This window comes from Prinia subflava, chromosome 1 (assembly GCF_021018805.1).
Source record: "Prinia subflava isolate CZ2003 ecotype Zambia chromosome 1, Cam_Psub_1.2, whole genome shotgun sequence".
Taxonomy (NCBI): domain Eukaryota; kingdom Metazoa; phylum Chordata; class Aves; order Passeriformes; family Cisticolidae; genus Prinia; species Prinia subflava.
Window position 1 is genome coordinate 148,076,643 of NC_086247.1, and position 21,304 is coordinate 148,097,946.

General features: G+C 41.4%; 1 protein-coding gene across 4 annotated transcripts in view; it reads left to right on the plus strand.

Annotated features, from left to right (window-relative positions):
- Nucleotides 1–20,863, plus strand: part of XYLB (xylulokinase) — an 86,055-nt gene extending 65,192 nt beyond the window's left edge. The window contains exons 16-19 of one of the 4 annotated variants that reach the window (XM_063416382.1): nucleotides 2,728–2,786; nucleotides 6,563–6,650; nucleotides 8,851–8,945; nucleotides 16,714–20,863. In XM_063416382.1, the coding sequence (XP_063272452.1) occupies nucleotides 2,728–2,786; nucleotides 6,563–6,650; nucleotides 8,851–8,945; nucleotides 16,714–16,797 (326 nt within the window). In that variant the 3' untranslated portion in view covers nucleotides 16,798–20,863. Of the gene's footprint in view, nucleotides 1–2,727; nucleotides 2,787–6,562; nucleotides 6,651–8,850; nucleotides 8,946–11,867; nucleotides 12,180–16,713 lie in introns of those variants that run through there. The other 3 variants (XM_063416392.1, XM_063416401.1, XR_010082728.1) reach the window with 3 other exon arrangements.
- Nucleotides 20,864–21,304: the final 441 nt, after the last annotated feature.

Here is a 21,304-nt window from a genome sequence, read left to right on the forward strand (position 1 = left end):
TGTCCACTGTCCAGTAAAGCACACAATATTGGCACTAAAAAGACAATCCCTGAAATCAGTGATCAATGTATTTTCCTCATTCTCCGGAGAGAGACTGAAATAAGAAGTAAACCTAAGATTCAGCAAATTCGAGTAGTTCCCTAGGGACCTTGTCTGTAAGAAGTGACTGAAACTCAACAAGGGATGATGTTATCTCTGCTCTGGCCACTTGCAGAGCACCACATTCACCTGAGATTTTGCTTCCATGTGGCCTGGATGGATCAGTCCCCCCTGTACAGCAGCTCAATCTGTCATCCCACAGTGTGGCTAAAGCTCACTTGGCTGTAAGCTGCTGGGATGTGTTTCAGTGAAGTGAGCCCTCTTGTTTACTCAAAGAGGAGGAGAATGAATGGCTTTGCCCTTCATGTAGCTTCAGCACAGGTTTTTGGGTGCTTTTACTCTGTGTCTGGGTGTATTTGTACTCATGAGTGTTTCCAATTTAAAACGTGAGCTGTTTAACCAATGTCAGAAACTTTGCAGTGTAAATTAGTTTCTTTTATCAAGCAGTTAGGTATATCCTGAACAATTCATAGTGTTTTGCTACAAAGGAATTAGTCTGGATTAAGGTGGGTGTGCAGATAGCAGCATGCTGAACAATTTTAGGCTTGAGATCTGGTTTGGCCTCTTGGAAGACACCTAACTCAACTGATAGCGGGGTAAATGCTCACTTGTGTGCATTAAATAGCAAATGCACTGTAAATTTGCCCCTATAACTTATTGATATTGAAGTGGCTTGAATTACAGTGATGGCATGAATTTATAATGTAGCCAAAACCTGAAGGCTCTGACCTAGCAAGGAGTAAGTCTCCCATCCCTTTCTGGATTCCAAATGCAAACATTTGGGAAATTTTGGAGCAGAAGCCCCAAGACAGAGAACTGGCATGCTGCTGGCAGTGCAGGAAGCAGTGAGCTGAGCTGTGTTTGCTGTCCTCACAGGGGTGGTTGCTGTTTGGCTTTGGAATTTTATTATTATTATTATTATTATTATTATTATTATTATTATATAATTACTGCCCACTGTACTTTCCTGATGGTGAGAGCCCAGCCATGGGTTCAGCCCCTTTCCAGAGGCACTGGAGAGCAAGCCTGACTTATTCTTTGGTTTGAACTGCTGGGAAGTGTGGCCAGTGTGTTTATTTCTCATCCTCTCTTGCTGTCTGTCTCTGAAATGTGGTGTTTTCATGCTGGATGGGATAGTTCTGCAAGAATTTATATTCGCAACAAGGTTTAGCAAGACAGAATTGTGACTACCAGGCAAATAATTTAGAGTTTGGTTTGGTTTCTAGGAACAGAGGCTTACTAGTTATTTTTCACTGGTTTCTGTGCTATTATGTTGTTGTGATAATCTTGGCAGGAATCTGTCACTCTGTGTTGGTATAATTGAAACTTGTTTTCCCTGAGGAATTACTCTGCTGCTTGTTTTATTTGTTTACTGACATTGACAGAGATCCTAATGGCTTTTAAAACCCAATTTGTGCATCACTGAATATCCTCCAAAGAGGAAAATAAAATTAAATTTATCAGTAAAATAGGGTTCCCCATGCAATGCTTTGTCTGGGTCTTGGGCTCCACCTGAGCACCCAGATGGGGGTCTGGGAATGGTGTGGTGAGCTGCATCTTTTGATTATTTCTAATTCTGTCTTCAGGGCTTTTGTCTTTAAGATACTTGAAAGGATAAATGACAATAAGTTATTTAGGGCATCAGTGTAAGCTGCCCAACTTCGCCTTGTGAGAAATAAACTATCTTTAGCTTTTATTAAAAAGGAAGTTAAGATAACAAAACAATAATCACAGTGAAATTTCCCTTTTGGGAGGGTATACATGATGGTATCACTTATTATTGTCATAAATCAGGGTAATTAAGTGTTTAGACTTTTTTTAATGTGTGACATCAGAGTATTTATGCATTTATTTTGTTTTAAGCCTTTGAAGAACTTCAGTGAGACTGTTTGGACTATTTATGTTCGTAATGCCTTGCTGGATTGTGATGATGGATAGATGTGTGCCTTGTTGCATCCTGTGCTCCAGAGGAGCACACACACAAATAAATGGTGAGGCAGACATTCAGGAATGTAGAAGAAGGGATGGGTTTCTCTAAGCCTAAAGAGCACAGGATATATTTTTTTAACTCCCCCAAAGCTGTGGGTTTGCACTGGATGAAGATTCAGATTTATTTTCTTTCCTAGTGAAGTGATTTAGACCATCTCTAATTGCCTTTTGACACACTTCCTTGTCATTCAAGCGCACAGGGATTGCCCAGGTTTCAGTGAACTCTGACTGTGAACGTCAGGAGGAGATAAGTTTGGAAAATACTGCTGATTTTAAAGGTTATCTGTCAGTTTGTATATATACAGCCATGAGCCAAACCAATCTGACCTCAAACCAGAGCTGTAATATAATAACACTGCCTTTCTTACTCTGTATCTCCTTTGCAAATCTCCCTGACATTGCTAGCACTCCAATAATAATAGATCTGCAATATTTATGTTGCCTCTTCTAAGGAAGTGTTGTAATGTGCCTTGGAAAAGTGGGTAATTAGTGTTATCTCCTTTTTTACAGAAGGTAAATTAGAGGTACAGAGAGAAAACCCTGACTCCCACCTCTGTGTTCTCACTGTACTTGGTTCAGTGGCACAAATCTTGACCATATGCACTGTCAGCCTGATTTGTACTTTTTATTGCATTGCAGTACCCAGAACAAGGATTTTGGCTACTGGTGGTGCATCCCACAATAAAAAGATCTTACAGGTAAGCAGAAAATTAAATCTTGAACTGAACTTGCAGTTACATCTCCATTTTTATTTTGCTGTACTGAATCCAAATCACTGCAGCTGCACAGGAAGGTGTGGATATGGAATTGTGAATCTGCTGCAGGTCTTTGGGGTTTTTCTTTAGGTTTAGAGTGAAAACCTTTAGCCTAGTGCTGATTTTACATTGAACTTAGCGTTTTTTCACACTTGACTAGTTTTATAAATGTGTATCTGAAGCACTGGTGATTTCCAGATCTCATCACTTAAATCAAATCAATCAGCAAAGAAATCACAAAGAAACTTCTTATATAATACCTGAGTTGTTTTTTTTTTTTTATTGTTATTGTTCAGGTCGAAGTTGAACCATTGGTTTCTTTAAACTGAAGGGGAATTATGCTGGTGTCAAACATTGAAAAAAACCCAACAAACAAACAAACAAACACCCTCATACAATCCTCAACCTCTGCCTTTGTGTCTTATTAGCATCATATCATTTGCTGGGAGGAGGCTGCACTTTCGTAGGGTTCCTCTCTTTTCCCAACCTCTTCTTTTGCTGCTGCTGCCCATCCAGCCTGGGTGAGATTCTTCACCCATCCTGCAGAGAAAGGGAACAGTGTTCCTGCCCACTGAGACTTGGCAAAGCCTCACTCACAAATGGTGAGAGACCCCTCTCCTGGCTTTTGGCAGACATCTGGACTGGGATTCATCCTGCCCAAATCCAGTCATCCGTGATGTGATGGCTGTTCGTGAACTGCCAGCCCTGTAGTGGTTGGGGCAGATCCTGTCTGTGGCAGTGCAGAGGAAAATGGATGGAGTTTTAATTTAACAAATGTAAATGCCTTCCTCTGGGTGATCCAAGGAGCTTTCTGGGCTCCAAGGGCTGCCTCGACAAGCTCTGCTTTAACCACAGGCTCCAACTCTGTCCTGGAGGTAGACATGTGCACCAGAAGTCCTAATCTTGGGCCAGGTCTTATCACTGGTGAAAGAGAACACAGGGGGAAAAGTTTTCTGGGGATTCCAATCCCTTCCCATCAGCTCCAGAGAGTCGAGGCCAGCCTTGGGTGCACCCTGACAACTGCATTCAATTCTCTGCTCCACAAAACCTGAGCTGGATAAAATGCAGGTGGAAGAGCAAAAAAGCAAAAAGCTGTTTTCTCCTAAGGCACCTAAACCACGTGTGTGTGTAACTGCTGGTTGTACAGCTGATTGGGGAGCAGCAAATTGGGCATGTTTTGCCTGCAGATGTCACTTCTCTTCACCTGCTTTGGTTCCTTTGCCTACAAATGTGACAGTGGAAAATTAACTGATTGGTTAATTGCTTAAAACATTGGTCCTTATAGGAGTAATTCTGCTAAGGGTACGTCAGGAAAGATTGGATTCACAGATGAGTTTGTTTTTAAAGCTGTATTTCCAGTTTGGGTGCCAGGAGGATCTCGTTGCTGTGGAATGAAGGCAGAGAAAGAAATGTTCTTAAAATATGTAATTTGGTAACATATTCAGCTGAAAAATCATGGGATTGAGAGAGTGGTGGCTGGGGTGCTTGCTCTTCACGTATAACAATTCAGCTGGTTTTAAAACTCATTAGAAATGCCTTAAAATAATATGATCAATACAGTGTCATTCACTTAATTCAATCACTGGTTAATTGGATCTTTCTTTTTAATTTAATCTAAACCTCAGAAACCATATCAGTTGCATAAAGAATAACAGCTTCCACCCTTATCATGGTCAATTTTGGATAATTTGTTCCAGGGCTACAAAAGTCTATCATTTAATTAATCAACGTTCAGGAACTCCTATATTTTACACCACAAAGGAGACAACTTAGGAAAATCTGTTAAAATAAATTTAGTAGGGCCGCTTTCTCCTCAGTTCCAGGAAGCTTTTTATAACATATGTAGTGCTTGATTAATGACCACATGGAACACAGCGAATTATCTTAAGCAGTAGAACCTCTAACAGTTTCTTTTAAAATTATTTGTGTTGGATGCCACAGTTCCAAAGGACTTACCAAATATATGAACTTTGTATAATTTTTTGTAAAACTTTGTAAAAAAACTTTATTTGTTAAATTGTTAAAATGTTATTTGTAGTGTTATAGCACTTCTTAGCAATCAGTATAGAGTAGAGCTGCAATTTATGAGTCTTTTCAGAAATGGAAAAAAAAAATTGTTGTCCAAAATATTGTACAATTTAAAGTTAAAACAAGAAATGCCCATTAGAGATGAGGTGAAGATGCAGATGGGGAATGTGTTGAGACAAAGTGGTAGCATTGGCTGCCAGGATGGGCAGTGGGACTAGAGCTCTGTGACCTTCTAATATCCAGAGAACTTTTTTATAGATAATCTTGATTAATTTTTCATTTGTTCTCTAGCATTGAATCTCATGTATTACTCAATGCTTGCTTGCAAATGAAATTAGCCAATCCCAACTTTTCTTTCTTACCAGAAGTATTTTAAGTGTATAAACTCAGGCTTCCACTGGGTTCCATTTAGCAAACAACCACTTCCAATTAAATTGTGGAAATCAGTGGTTTTCAAAGGTTTTGATTTGAAGATTCTCCACAAAATTTCAGGGAAAGAAAAATCCTTTAGAAATTTCACATACTATATATTTCTGTAGGTGATGTGGATTGAATTCCTTAGTCATCTTTTATGAAGCCCTGGGGTCCATCCACAGCAGGGTTATAAATTCCAGGATCAAGGTTGCCTTGCTCTAATCCAAATGATTTGGAATGCTGGACATTCTGGCTTTATTTTAGACTCAATTGCATGGACTTAAGTCAGGTGAGACACTTTTCCCTTTGGCAAAAGCAATAAAACCAGCACAGGTTATATCTGAATTGTTTCCTGCTTCTCACGTTGCTCAGCCTGAGGGGCGCCTGCAGTCCTAGAAGTGATGAAACCAAAATGGAAAGCATTTGTTGACAATGTTTTTGGAAAGGAGTTATTGAACCTCCTATGTCCCTATCCAAATATGTCATAATTTTTCCCCTTTTGTATTGTTTTTCTAAACCTAAACTGTGGGGCAGAGCACATTTACTCAGTGGATGTGTGGTGTTGATGGTGTTGATTTCAATGCAGAATGATGCTTGGTGCAATAAATTTCATATCTGTTGGATACCATAATAAATTCTTTGCCTGTAAAATTTTGTTTATATTACTCAAGCCAAGTGTCTCACTATATTTCATAGCTAAAGTTCCCTTAAAAACAGGAAAACTGGTAAATTTAGAGACTATGTAATCAGCTCCTGTGTCATTCTCCCTGCTGATCCTAATAGGATGGAAATGGTGGAGATGAAGAAGAAAAGCTTAGCAGGCCTTCATATTGCTGGAGATTTATTTTTATCCAAGTATAGAACAGAGAAGCCTGACTGGTTCTTCTCTCTTTCCCTCCCACTTGAATCAGCCTTAACATGATGGAAGGACACAGGCCCCAGTTGTGTCTTCCTGAGCAGTGTCCTTGCCCTGACATAAGCCTTTGGCTGATTCTGTGACCTTTTGAGGGATGACACTTGAACCAGGACTCATCTGACCCCTAACCAAGAGATCTGGAGAGAAATGGGACTTTATTTCCTGGCTAGAGTTATACCTGTAGCTCAGAATTACCAACACCCTGTCGTGTGACAATTCAGGCCTCATTGTTGCCTGCAGTGCTTCTTTCCATGGGTTCCTGAGTGCTTGGCTGGGGCTTGGGACAGCTGCTTGTTTTCCTGGGCAGGGATGAAGGATTCCTTTTCCCTTTGTGTTTCATGGATGCTTTGATGCTCCTCAGGTCCTGTCTGACGTGTTCAACGCGCCCGTGTTCACCATCGACACGGCCAACTCTGCCTGTCTGGGAAGTGCTTACAGAGCAATCCATGGTAAGGCTCCCAGGAGATGCTTGTGAGCAGTCAGGGAATTTAATTTCACTTGGTTAATACTTGGGATTAACGTTACTGGGCATGAGGGGGGAGTAAAGCTGTGCGCATCTGACTGGAAGGTCACACAGGTCACACAGGAGGGATTTTTGCTCTTAGTACACTTGGATTAAACCAGAAAATATAATTTACATTGTAATTCCAACCCTGGTGGCTGCTTCTCAGCCAAGGGTTGGGGTGTGGGAAGTGTTGGTTCTGTCCAGGGAAGGTCTAGGACCTTCACAGTTGAGTTGCTACATCCATGGAAGAATACAGCCAACTGAAGGTGCTGGTGCAGCTGCTGCCCCAGTTTGTGGACTGGGCTCTAAACTGGGTTGCTGAAATGGCCAAACCAAACAAAAGGTTGATCCCAGCAAAGAAGATCAATGAGGGCAGGACAACAAGACCTACAATACTGATGACCAGTATTAAACCTATATTTATTTTCCAGCTTTTAAACATCAAGTTGAAACGTATTCAAGGTGTCCTGGGCTCCATGCTCTTTCTCTGGTAAAAGCATGAATCTTGGGATACTCTTAGGTTGACCAGTCATCTTGCTTGCTGTACTGCATCACTCACTGTAATACAACAGTCCAAGCCCCAGGATTTACATGTTAATTAATTTACATCTTTTAATGCATGTGGGTGTGTGTTAAGGGTGGGCTGTCAGGTATTTAAGACTTGAATCCCAACCATGAATTTTTATCCACTTATTTTAAAATGGTTTCCAATATCTTACAACTAAACAATTTAAGGAGTGTGGGAGTTCTTGTTTAGGTCAATTTTAGTTAGCCTCAAGTTTTTTTTTTTGATTAGAATCTTTAGGATTTGGGCCTTAAGACATAGGAAACTTTTCTACAAGTTCATGTAAGACCATGGAATTGCAGCAAGCATAGAAAAGATAGCATCAGCCATCAGAAGAAATCATCCAAGTTTTAATTTTAGAAGCAAATTCTGCTGTCACATTATAGCATCTAAAGACTACATGATCTCTTGCATTTGAAAACAGCACAGAAAATTGCACGACCAAAACCTGAACTGGTGTGTTTAATGCACACAGCACGCTCTCCTCTTTATCTCCAGAAAAGGCACAAGGGTTCTGTCAGGCCTAGTAGGCTTTTGCACATCAGTGGAAACACTTGGATTATCTGTGTATTTGAAGCCACAATAGGACCATTTTTGTACCTCATGGGTCGAGTTTACAAACCATTTTTGTTTTTACTCAAACTTTGCCTTCTGCTTCAGAAGCCTCCCAGCACCTGATGCTGCAGGCAAACTCCTTGTCCTGGAATTCATGTGAAACATGCAGCCACCACTAAATTTTGTGCTGGTGTTGTGTGTGTGTGTGAGATGTGCATTCCCTCTGCCAGTGTGGCATGTGAGATGTGGAGGCTTGGCTGACAGAGCGTCTGAGCGAGGATTTCGGTGCCGTGCTGATGGAGGGCTCACGTCCTCTGCCAGCCAAGCCCCAGGGGGTTTGCTGTGTGTGTTCCTAAATGGCATTTTTGATTGATGCTTGCAGCTGCCTCACTCTTGGCCAGGCAAAGGAATTGAGGGAAAGTGAGGACTTGCTAATATAAATGAAATACTGATGGCAAGGGCTCTTTAGTAATATTACAGTGTGCATCTGGGGTGTTTCACAGTTAGCCTGGGGTTCTTAGCAGGTGTGCAGGGAGCTCCTGAAATGCTGTGATTTGCTCACAAAGTAAAATGCTGTCTCAGCAGAACTCCCCTATTATTCTGCTTCCTTACATATAAATATATTTAATAATTTGTAGCATATTTTCTTGAAAGTGTTTTCATTTTTCTTAATTTTTATGGTTAGTCACATTTTGTCCTTGAATCTCTTGCTCCTTCCACATATTTTCACTGCTGTTTACTGTATTATTGTAACCATAAATAATTACTGATATTGTTGAGTAGCATTTCTGCTGCTTACCTGTTCCCCAGGGTACGAATTGAGTGACTGGCAAAAACTCAATCACAGAGTCCCCACTTCCCAGGCTAGCTTATAGGAATGTAAGATCTTCTGCCATTTATCCTTCAATCCTGAATGCTGACCTGACCAGGGAAGATCAATATAATGTATTAATTTGCCAGGGAGTCAAGGCACATCCCTCATGGTGTTTCTTTGCATTGATCAGGATTGTGATTCTCATTGCAGGACTTGTAGCTGAGAGGAATGTGTCCTTGGCTGATGCTGTGAAATTAGCACCCGAGCCCAGACTGGCTGTTACACCCACCCCAGGGGCTGAGGAGGTGAGCAAGTTTGGGAATACCATTTTTGGTTTTATTTCCTGTCTGCTTCAAAATGTAGTGGTTTGCTAACTCTTCTGGTAAAATGGATTCGTTTAGGAAACACTTGGTTACTCAGTTCTTATTCCTTGTTGTAAAGACAGATTTGATTCTGAGAGATATTTGGTGTTGCAATGACACAATAATCTGATCTGACCATCCAGGTCTGTGAGAATGAATTTTCCAAACAAGGTGTGATCAGAGAGAAAAATCTCTTCCTTAAGGACAGAAAAAGTTGTAAAATAGGTTGAATTTGGATACAGTTCAGTCAAGTTTTAACTGATAATCTTGACAAGATAATCTGGATTCCTTTGCAGCAAGCAACATGGAATAAAGGGTGGTGACTGTGCTTTCTGGCTTCTTGGAAAACATCTCCAAAATTCCTTCCTGTCTGTAAACAGTGGTCAGCAATTTTATATCCTCACTGGTAGCTCCCACTTGGAACCCATGCCAGCTGGGAGGATTCCGTAGGCACAGGTCTTTGGTTCTGTGCCCATCCTGTGAATTTCGGCACGTCCGAAGGTGAGGCTTGTGCTTTATGGCCCACGTAGACAAAGCAGAAGAGATAGTCATTGTTGGTAACTATGTGCTTCCAGCCCTTGTAAAACCAAGGAAGAAATCATTGTCTCAGGCTCTCCAGTGCAACCCTGCACGTCCCACTCTCAGGCAAAGGCTTTAGTTTACAACAGCTTTTGAAATGTAATGCGCAGTAATAAATAAACAATACAATATAGCAAGGTTCCTGGAGAACACGTGTTTAAATAACAAAGCTGATTCTCACCAAGGTCTTCAGCTGGGCAAAAACTGCTTTTACATCAGCACAGCCTTGCACACTCCCTTGTTTATGAGATTTGGAAGTGGCCTAACTACAGGCAACAAGGTTTTAAAGCTTTTAGTTAAACTGGGAAATTAATGATCTGCCAAAACTACTAACTCCCAGCTACATGTGTAGAGGAGCACCAGATATCATCATGAGTAATAACAGAAATGATCATGCTGCATTGTGCCTGCCAGCGTATTATTTAATTATTAACTGAGATGGAGGAGCTCAGTAATCGAATAGAAGTCCCCTTCAGAAATATTAAGACATTGAATAATTTAAACTTGATTGATCTGATCTCATTTACTCAACCTTCCCCCCTCATTTTAAAAGATAAAATAATTACCAGCAGTGGCCTGTGCCACGTGTGTTGCAGCTGAAGCTCTCTGCAGGGAACACACCGCAGGAGCAGCTCCCTGGTGTCTGACCCAACCTCACGTTGCTGCCCTGTCCCCCCCAAAAATGCTGTGTGCTGAAAAGCTGCCAGCCTGGCTGGGGTGGAGGTGGGGAGTGCTCAGAGACCTGCTTTTGACCCCTGGTGCTGCTTCAGCTATAAAACTCAAGGGCACAGAATACAGCTGTCACTCACAGGGGCCTTGCAAGCACCTTGTACCCCTGCAGGGGCCGAGCAAACCTGGAGAGATCACTGGGGAGTTCAGCTACCTCTTTCTATTTTGCTCTCTGCATAAAATGGCCTGGAAGCTAAAAGAGTTAATTATCTCCTCCTCAATACTTTGCTTTTCCACATGGTTAGACCTGGCTCTCCTTGCACATGTTTTTATTGGTTTTAAATGATGTACAGTAGTGAATTGTTGCCCCGGTAGAGAGGAATGAATGACAGGGAGGCAGTGGCCAAACTGGGAAGGAATAACCATTCCTGCTCTTTAGCTCAGCTTTCCAGCTTCATTTCATTAAAATCATCTTCTTGCAATTACACATTCCACACCATTTCTTTTTTCTTCCTGCCTTATAATTTTGCAGTTGATGGTGGATTCCCTGGCTAGTTTCATGGCCGTGAAAATGCAGAGAGCCAGAGGGCCTGTCAGTAATACAGTGTGTTAGCATGAACAGTGCAGTAAAAATTCATAATGCAATGAGTCAGTTTGATTCTGTTTTATACAGAGCTGCATCTCCCTGTCCATCCAATTTTATTCTGTTGAGGTTAGAGCCTTTCACTTAAATGATAGTTCTTTTTATAAACTTCAAAGTCTTCCTGAGGTTAAGTCCTGTCTTGCTGAGGAGCTCTTCTGAAAGAGTGGCTCACCAATGTGAAATTCCCCCAACCACTTCTTTACATTTTTTGGATGGCTACAGCTAGATCTTGGCAGGGTGGAGAAAAAACAGGTCATAACACAGCAATCTGCTCTGGTTTCATCCTTTCTTCCTGGTATAGGTTGGAGACAACGTGTTAGATCATTGGAGAGAGGAAAACCTCCTATAGACAGAGGTCAAATGGGACAGTTTGATGTAGCTTCTCCTTCATTGCCAAGGCCTATGCCCGCAGCGGGGGATTCCAGGAACCAAAAATGCAAAAAGCGTTTCTTTGATATCTGAGGGATCATTTGTGATAATGAATGTGATTTAAAAAAGCAAGGGCAGGGCGCACAGAGCAGCTCTTCTGGTACAATTAAACTGATGGGCAGGTGAAATAGAATAAAGTCACAAGATGGGGAACACAGAGCTTGTGGTGGGTGATGAATCAGTCCTTAGTGGAAACTGAAGTCTCAAAAGTTCCAACTTGCCTGGCAACAATGTGGCTTTATCCTGTAGCAGACCATCCTGCCTTGAAGAGACCATTTCAAAGAGGATGAATGCCCTCTGTGGGTATGATCCCAGGTCTCTCAGCTGAACCTGATTTCCCAGTATTTTTGCAGATCTGGGTATTAATCTGAGCTTGTTTCTAATTCTGTCAATACCCAAACGGGTCATGAGGTGTTCTGGTGGAAACCACTGTGGTGATAGTCCTTGGTCACTCACCAGCCAGACTAGCTCAAGCTGGTTAACTGTGTCAGGTTAACTCAAGAGTTAATCTGATGATCCTTCTTCCTTTTTTTTTTTTTTTTTAGAACAGCAAAAATTAAAGAGTCATCTCACCTCTTTGGGGCTTCCTCTCTTCCCCCAGGAAAAAAAGATTAATCAGAACCACTAAGCATGACAAAAATAACCAGGAGATTCTAGAGCAATAAATATATGTTAACAGACAGAAATAATCTGTTATTTCAGCATTAGACTTCAGATCTATTTTAGTAATCTATTAAAACAGGGATGGTTGGCTAGTTGGTTAATTAAGCAAAAATAAAACATGAGAGAGAACATGATTGTCTGGGAGCTGGTCACTTTATACAAGCTGTGTGCTTGTGACAGAGTGCCAGATTGGTTGTGATACTGTCCTTGTGGGGTTTTGTAGGGAGAAGGCACAGAGCAGCTCACTACCTCTGGGTGTGTGATTTTTGATTGCATTATTGACTCTGCTGAGATGTATTAATCTTGGAAAAATTTCAGGAAAGGAAAATGTAAACCTAACAGGTTTTCTTGACTTTGGTGAATTGCCTTGTAAGTGGGTGGATTTATAGAAGTGACCCTATTACCCAGGAAGGTTATAATGACCTATTTATTGATTTAAAATAATTATATTTTATTGAGTTAGATTTTGGAGGGGGGAGGTTGTTTTCTAGAATTGGTTTAGGTTGGTAATTTACTGCAAAGTAGGTAATAATAATACAAACATAAAAATATAATAGGTATTGATAGAAGTTTGATTAGGGTGATTTGTGCAGCCAATCATTTTTTAACCTGTTAAACTGATTAATATAGGCTTGCAGAATGGCTGAAGTAAAGAATGTAGTTGTTTCAGGTGTGGTTCCTTGGAGAAGTCTTCAGAGTATTTCCAAATACTGTTTTATTGTTTCTGCTTTATGAGAATTATTTCTCTGTTAAGAAAGGTGAACAACCACTATGATTTATATGAAAAATAAAACAACTCTTGATTTCTTAAGACAATCTCTATGAGTAATTTGACTTTGGTTTAAAAAAAAAGGGACCTATCAGAAGTGTTTGTGAGAGACTGATTAATTTTAATCTATTCAGGGTAGATCAAATGTACTCGGGTAGATTAAAATTAGATAATCATCAGCATCATCTTTGTAGTTTGTAAATTTTGTGTTGCTCCAGTGATTGGCTAATGGAGCATTGCAGGAGGTGGGAGGATCCATGTGGATTGTCACTTGTAATAATTTGTGGCTGCTTTTGCTCTTAGAAGGTGGCAGGGACAATGTAAAGAGTAAAAACCCTGTTGAGGCTGGGAATGTGGTGAGATGTAGTAACAGGATGGCACATTTGACTTGTTCTAGAGAACAAGGTAGCATTGTACAAATGTGTTTTTCAGAGTGGGCAGGTTAAATTATTCCCTGTTATAATGTATTATTTATCATTAGCATTTTCTTTAGTTGTGGGACTCTCAGAATGTGACCAAATTGTCCCGGGAGAGAAGTTTAGGGTTTGTAAATGAAGCAGTCAGACTGCTGTCACTGTTGTGGAGTAGGGTATAAAGATAAGCTGGACAAAGGGCCATAATTAAGCAAGGACAATTAAATTATGGACAGTAATAAGGTTTGTGTTGTGATACGTGTAATTACTTTTGTTAAATATCATGGTTTGATAGATTAGGTTTGAGGCTATGGCAGAGAGGAAATTTATGTCCTTGGGTTTTTATGCATTATTGAGAGTCCTTCATTCCCTTTGGACCTCAGTTATAAAAATACATCTATATAATTGCCTCAGGAGACAGACTCCCAGAATCACACAGGAGGAGCTGCCCAAGGTTCTGTGGAGGCTCTTCAGTCACAACAGAGCTGGAGAATCACCTTCCACAGACACACCTGAGTGCACACTCAGGCCATGCTCTGGGTTGGTGCTGTTTGCCTTTTCTTCCCTGTGTTTCATGGGAGCTGCACTGCTCTGGCCCCAGACCTCAGCTGGCATGAAAAACACTGCTTGTGCAAAGCCTGTGGTACTGCTGCACTTATCAGCTAAATGTACTGCTGGTATTACAGCCAAGCTCCCTGAGGAGGAGGAATTTAGGGCTTTGCTTATCCCTCTGAGCTACGCAGCTTTTTACCCCCCAAAAACAGGAATAGAGTACAGGAAATATTCTTAGTTATTTGTTTGCAATTTTTTTTCATATGGTCCACAATGAAGGATTCATTTAAACTAACGGCTGGAGAAGCTTATTGCAAATGCCTGAATTTTGTCAATTAGCAAGCTAAGTGCTTAAGTCCAATAAACAGGAAAAGAAACTGTGTCAGTAAATGTGGTTGTTCATTTATTTTGACACATTTTAATTTAGAGTGATGTATTAACAATAATACTTCCCAGCCTTCTGGTAAATGCATTGTGTGTATTTTGTAAAAATACTGGTGGGCAAGTAATATGGAGCCTGCTTTCTCAGTGCCTGAGCTCACTCACCACTGCAGCTTTGCTGTGCTGAATCTTCGGTGTGAAGCACTCAGGGTTTATCAAATTTACAGAATAGTGAAGTAAGAAATAGCCAGTGTTCATTACAGATGCTCCAGTGAATAGAGGAGCTGGTTTTGTTTGAATTACTGATACTCCCAGTATAGCCATAGTTGCCTGCTCAATGTTTTGTTTACTCTGATGTGCATATTTACCAGAAATGGGAGCAATAATATTCTTTGAGAACATAAAAAGAATATATATATATATATATATATATATATATATATATATATATATACACATATGTACTTCTCTGGGCCCTCCAGGCCCTCATGTAGTTAGTTAAAAATACCATGCTGAGTAATGTGACATTTTGAAATAGTGGTGCATTTTATTTTCTAACCCCATAGATCTGCATAAGCCTCCAGGATCTCAATATCACTGTCCTGTGGAGAAGAGGAGGTGGGGCACACACACGTTAAATGCCTGGCCTGAGGTCACTGAATGAGTCTGTTGCAGAGGCAGGAGTGAGCAGGATTTAACAGTTGAAGGCACTGTAAGACTCAGTCCCTGTGAGGTGGCTTTAAAAACCATTTTATGATGTTTTGGCTGATGAACAGTGTCTCTTTCCACTTGCTGTGGATGCTCCTTCTCTTCTACCCCTTCATATACTTAATCTGTTATATAAATGTAGAAATGAAACTTTAATTTCTATAACATCTGGTTTGTAAAATGGGAAGAGTTGGTCAAAACTAGATCCATCTGCAGAATGTGTCCATTAAGTCACTTCCACCTGCTGTTATGGAAGGTGGAAATGGGAATGAAGAGATAAATCCAGTTTTTACTGGTTGGGCTTAAACTGTCATTCAGGAGAAGGGAAAGATAAAAACTGGGTATTTTGACATCAGTTGAAAGACAAAAAGAAAAACTCACTATTGTTATTTCCTAGATGAGAAAACTTTGTGATTTCTTTTTGTTTTTTTCTGGGGAAGTGTGGCTGTTACAGACACTGCAGGACTGTAGAGAGACCTGCACAAGAGCAGGCAGGTCTCCTACCACATCCCCAGAGTTTACATCTGCAGCCTTCTCCTCCTGAATTTTTCATCCGTGTGCACACACTGTTGTTGGCTGTCCTGAAAAGGATAAATGCATTGAAATGCTAGCTCTTGCCTCCTGATGAGAGCAGTAATTCAGTTTGCTGGGTATGATTCATTGTGGCTCTCTAACCTCTCTGAACCTGGAGCCAGCAGCGAGGCTGCCCTGATTGTGAGTCAGTGCAGAGGGCTTGCAGACCAGACTGGCAGCCTCTAGGATTCACTGTGGCAGGGAAATGACCTAATGGCATCCTCCCAAGGACTCGAGCCTGTCCCACACCCTGCACTGGCTCCTGGCAGTCCCCTCTTTGTGCTCAGGCCAGCAAATGTGCAAAGCTGTCCTGGTGTGGCTCTTGTCACAGCACTGATTTTATTAGAGGGACAGTTAGCACCAGAGGGAGGAGATAAGGAGAAAGGGGCATCTCCAAGATCTAGATGAAGTGCAGTTTCTGGCTGGAGCTGGAGCAGAGATTTATTCAGAATTTCTCATGTCGTGGATCTCACCCATATCCAAAAGCGCAGGATGTGTCGGAGTCTGGAGTTCTGAATACATTTGAGCCTTGATTCTTCTTTTTTATGGTTGTAACAACACTGCATCCATAAACTCCTGGAAAATTCTATCTAGGAAAATACAAAAAAGCTACTCAGATGCTTGGTGTAGCTGTGGATAGAAGGTAGGTCTGCATTTGTCCCTGTGGGGAGTGAGGAACACGGCCAGGGAGCAGAGTGTGGCTGGGAAAGGTTGTGGCTGGGAAAGGTTGTGGCTGGAAAGGTTGTGGCTGGAAAGGTTGTGGCTGGAAAGGTTGTGGCTGGAAAGGTGTGTATGAGAGGAGCAGCTCAAACAGCACAGGAGTCTGAGAGCATCAAGTGCATTTTAGAAGGCCCTGGTCAGCACACTGGCCAAGGAGGACCCCTCTGGCTGTGCTGGAGGGTGGCAGAGGAGGAGGGGACAGAGGCAGTGAGCCATGGTGGGGCAGTGGAGGGAGGCAAGGACAGGAGTTCTGCCTGGGTGAGTAGCACAGCCATTACTGAGGGGGCATGTCACACTGGGAGAGGTGACTTTAGCTGAGCTGCTTCTGCTGGAAGTAATGGCTTCTGCTTATAGCAAGAACACAGTCACAATAAGAACAACCTGTGCGTGTCTTAAAATTAAGCTGTAAAGGTGATGGTAAAAAGGACTGTGACATTTAAAGAGGGAAAACTCTGCAGCACTTTCATGAGCAAATTGGGGAAAAACCAGGCCAAACCTTCAGGCACCTGTGAAGAGGCTACATTTTTCATGTCTGAAGATGTTTTTTAACTGCAGTGTAATTTAAAAATCTAATTTTTCAATGAGACATATTTATTTCTTTTTCCTTTTTAGCTGTATCGTCCACTTCTGAAAAGATATGCTGAGCTTGAACAGAAGGTTATCTACAACCCAGCCTCTTCTTGTCCTGCGAAATAGAAGCAAACAAAATTTATATGTTGGCTGAGTGGACTCCAAGGAGAAGATCAGAAGAGATTTGCTCAGAATTTACTGGAGCCATTTAAATCATTTCGCTCCTGGTTGTAGACAAATAATTTTTAAATGTCTGTGTTTGAGTGTGTTGGTGGGGAAAAAATTACATTGTGATTGAAAATCTTCTTTTTCTGACCTAGAGACAGGGCTCTTGAGAGGTGTTTTAAAAACTTTTATTTCATTTTCAGTCTCATGTGAAGGGTGAGACAGTACAGATGTTACAATTCACGCCATCACAATCAGAAGCTAAATTATTTTTTAATTACAATACGTTATAAGCATTTCTTGGCCTATCAGCTTTTGCCTTAAAGCCAATCATCTGAAATTAACCCCTCGTGGGTCCTACTACAATGAATCTTCCATAGTTCTATTTCTCCAAAGTATCTAGTCTGTTTGCAAGGCCATCCTTTGAAACTTGTTTCCAGTTCCATTTCTCCCTCAACAATATTTGTCCTATTCCATGGAATTTCTAAGTCAATATATTTTATCTCAGAGTTTGCATACAGATGCACAAGACTATGTGAGCGTTCTGTCTGGCTTTGAGAATCCTCTACAAATCCATTTCTCACAAAACCTGATTAAAAAAGCATCACACTGCTCTGTGTGTGGCCTCAATTTTTCTAGGTGCTTTTCAGACTGTGCTTGCTGTTTTGGAAGAGGTGGGTGACAAAGTCAAGCTTCTTGTGTATGTGAGTCACTCTACCCATCTCTGTCAGCTTTGATTCCATGTGTTTGGCATGCCAGCCTCTGCATACCTGTCTAACAAAGTATCTTAATTCCTCAGCTTCTCTTGCTTAAATGTCTTGAGACTATCTTTCTGTTCATCTGTAACTTGGAGATGTTTATACCATTGCCTGCACAGAAAACATAAGCACACTGACTTAATCCCATCTTTCTTTAATATGTGGAGGATGAAAGTCTTTAAAGACTCTGAGAAGGGAAATTCCTGTCACATGACACTATGGAAAGCCTGTTGTGTGATAAAACATGATATGGCAGGGGTTTATAGATTGTGGAAAGCACAGAGATCTTATGTGATACAGACACCACTGCACAATGTTTTACTTGACATCAGTTTTGTAAAAAAGAAAATAAGAGACCAAACATGGGAAGTTTCATGCATCCCCTTTCTGCTTCAAAAAGCAGTCAGTTCATCTGCACACCAGCTTGGGGTTATTGTCCTTCTTCCTCTTTGTCATGGCTGTGAAATTCTGTGTTGTGCTCTGCTTTTAACAAGGCAGGAAGTTAATTTTTTTCTTACACCCCAAATATCTCATTTCTTTCTTGGAGATCTTTAGTAGAACAGCTTGATTGTCTTGCTCTGTTGCCACTGTTTCACTTCAAATGTTTTAGTCCAGATTAAGTAGCCTCTAGCTGAGAAAATCTTAGAAAACATGAGCCAGAGATTTTTCTGCAAAGATGTGTGAAAGTTGAAGGATTTGAATGAACATCCCTGTGCAAGTGGGAACACTTTACTGCATTCTGTGGAGCTGGTATCCTTCCCTTAGGATAAAATTTCTCCTGGGAATAAAGCAGATTGTTTAATGAAAGTGACTGAAGCCTTTCTTCCCTTCCTGTAGAGGCTGTAATGTGTCTTGGGAGTAAGCCAGGGAATTGTAGAGGGTAGAGGATGTCTTTATTGACTGAGAGCTGGATTGTGCCCCTGCTGGAGCTGGATGACTCAAATTCATATTCTTCACATCTTGGGGACATAGGAGCACTCTCCCTATCCCTGCCACATCTCTGTTGAGAGTGGAACCCCTGGCCATGACTCACCTCTGGAGTGGCCAGGGAATACTCACATTCCTCCTTTGGTCTCCCTTTTATATTTAAGTGCTTCACTTTTGAGGACCAGCAGTACCATTTTTTGTTCACTGCTGAATAATTACAACTGCTCCTGATATTAGCATGATTACTCAGGAAGGTCAAGAATTACATTTCCGAGTTGCTAAAGCAGGCTTCTTTTAAGCAATTGCTTTAAAAGGTGGCATTAGAAATACACATCTATCTCTTTTATGTGCTTATTATTCTGGGTCCAAAGGTACAGTACTAAAACATATAATACTTCTTGCAGGCCTCCACTGTCAGCAGTTGCTTTGTCATTGAGCAAGGCTGCAGAGAAATGCAGGAGGATTAATTAATACAAGTTAAACAATGCCTGCTAGTTTAAGCAGCATTACCATCATTGTTAGCCTGAAGTTCTGCCAGGTTACTGGTTTGATGTCAAAGTTAACCACACAGGGAAGGGGTTTGGAGAGGTCACAATCACAGAATGGGTTGGGTTGGAAGGGGCCACTGTGGCCTCACCTCCCTGTTGTTCCAAGAGGGCTACCCCAGACCACATGGCATAGGATTTTGTCCAGGTGGTTCTGGAATATCTCCAGTGAGGGAGACTCCACAGCCTCTCTGAGTGATCTGTTCCAGTGCTCAGTCACTGCCCAGTAAAGAGGTTGTTCCTCATGTTCAGGTGGAATTTTCTGGGCATCACTTTCTGCCCATTCCTCTTGTCCCATTGCTGGGCACCACTGAGGAGAGCCTGGTCTATGCTGAGGCTGAACAGCCCCAGCTCCCTCACCCTTCCCTCGTAAGAGAGAATCTCCAGACCCTTGATGACCAGAGGAAGGTGTTCCTCCTGACATTCATTTACCCTGGTCTCCTGGGTCAGAGATTCCTGAGGGCTGGTCTTATTGGTGAAGACTGATGAAAGGAAGGCATCCAATAACTCTGCCTTCTCTAAATCTTTCAGCTTTGTGCAGTTTTGGTGACAATATCTTGAGTAGCTCATTTGTTTTGTCAGGGTGAGATGATTATTGTCTCTTGTAGCTTTCTGGCTTTATTTGCTTGTGAAATAGGAGGCTCAAGATCAGTTTTCTTACTCAGCTGAGGAAGATTAAAGCTCACATTTCCCAGCTCACAGCACACTGCAGAACATTTCTAGTTAATATCTTGGCTCCTAGCAAAGTATTATGTGGTAGTAGGATATTGTCTGCATGATTTAACTACTTTCTGGGCCTGAGCTCTTCTCTGGATAGGGAGAGGAGATACTTCCTTGTCTGTTGGGCTGGGCTGGGGCTCTCTGACATGTCCCACATCAGCATTAAAGCACTGTGTGTTTGCAGCAGGAGTCCCTGAGAAGAGGCTGGGATGCAGGGCTCTGAAGAGTGAGCCACCACTGAATTACAGAATTGCTGTGGTGATGGGTTTATTAGGGCTGGCCTCTGAGGAACAGTGTCTGGAGTACAAGAATTTATAGACAAGCTCTTTTTTTTTCCAGCTCACCCAAGTTGCACATGTTCACTGACTAGTGTCTGATAGAATAAGACTCAATAAATCTCCTCCTTGAAAGGTCCTTTGAAGAAATTCTGCTGTAAGACTTCTACTACTCTTTTCTTTTTTTCCTTCTAGGAATGCACATTGGCTCACCAAGGAAACACAGGCTTCTTGCTCTCATGTGCACATCTCTTTTAAAAAGTCCCCAGTGATGGAAGGATCTGGTGCCCTTTGGTTTCCAAAACCCTGTGGGCTTTTTGCCAGCTTGTCTGCCTTGTGGTACTCTGGTTGTTGGGAGTAGAGGTGGTGTTATGGTATCAGCTGAACTCGATGATCTTGGAGCTGTTTTCCAACCTCAGCAATTCTATGACTTAATCAACAGCTTATCTGAGAGAAATCTAAAGGCAAGGCAATAGTTTCTACCTCTAAATATTTGATAGAGGTTGATTCCCTCCTTCCTCCACAGGGGACTTTACTGTTCTTCAAGGTGAGCAGCATGGCATGCCCATCTTGCCTAGATGAAAGGTTGGCTTCTGTGTTTAAATATCTGATGAACTATTCCCAGTCTAGAATAACTTGATGGAAAATTGATCTCACCTCCTGTAAAAACAAAACAAAACAAAACAAAACAAAACAAAACAAAACAAAACAAAACAAAACAAAACAAAACAAAACAAAACAAAACAAAACAAAACAAAACAAAACAAAACAAAACAAAACAAAACAAAACAAAACAAAACAACAAATCCCTTGATTTCCACAAGGAGATTGCTCACTGCTTTCTAGCCTGCAGCTCCTGTCCTGCACAAACAAAGCTACTCTAGGTTGGAGGTGGGTCATGGAGTTACATCAAAAAATCCAAGCACCTTCCCTAGCTCAATGGCCCTGTGCTCTAGCCAGTCAATCAGAGCTTCACTGGATTCACCCACAAGCTCTTGCTGTACAACAACCCAAAGACAAACAGTTTTCTTTGCAGCCTGAAGTCTTTAAAGTCTTTTGTGGTGCAGCTGGAAACAAACAGGGAAAGATGTTTGCTTTTTCTTAAGGGATCAGTCTGAGAGTGTTGAAGCTCTGATTGAATAAGTAATGTACTGAAAAAAAAAATCTATGCTGTGTAGGTGCTTTAATAAGTAATTGAGCTGAATACCACTGTGTGTGATCCCAGGGGGACCTTTTTGTTTTT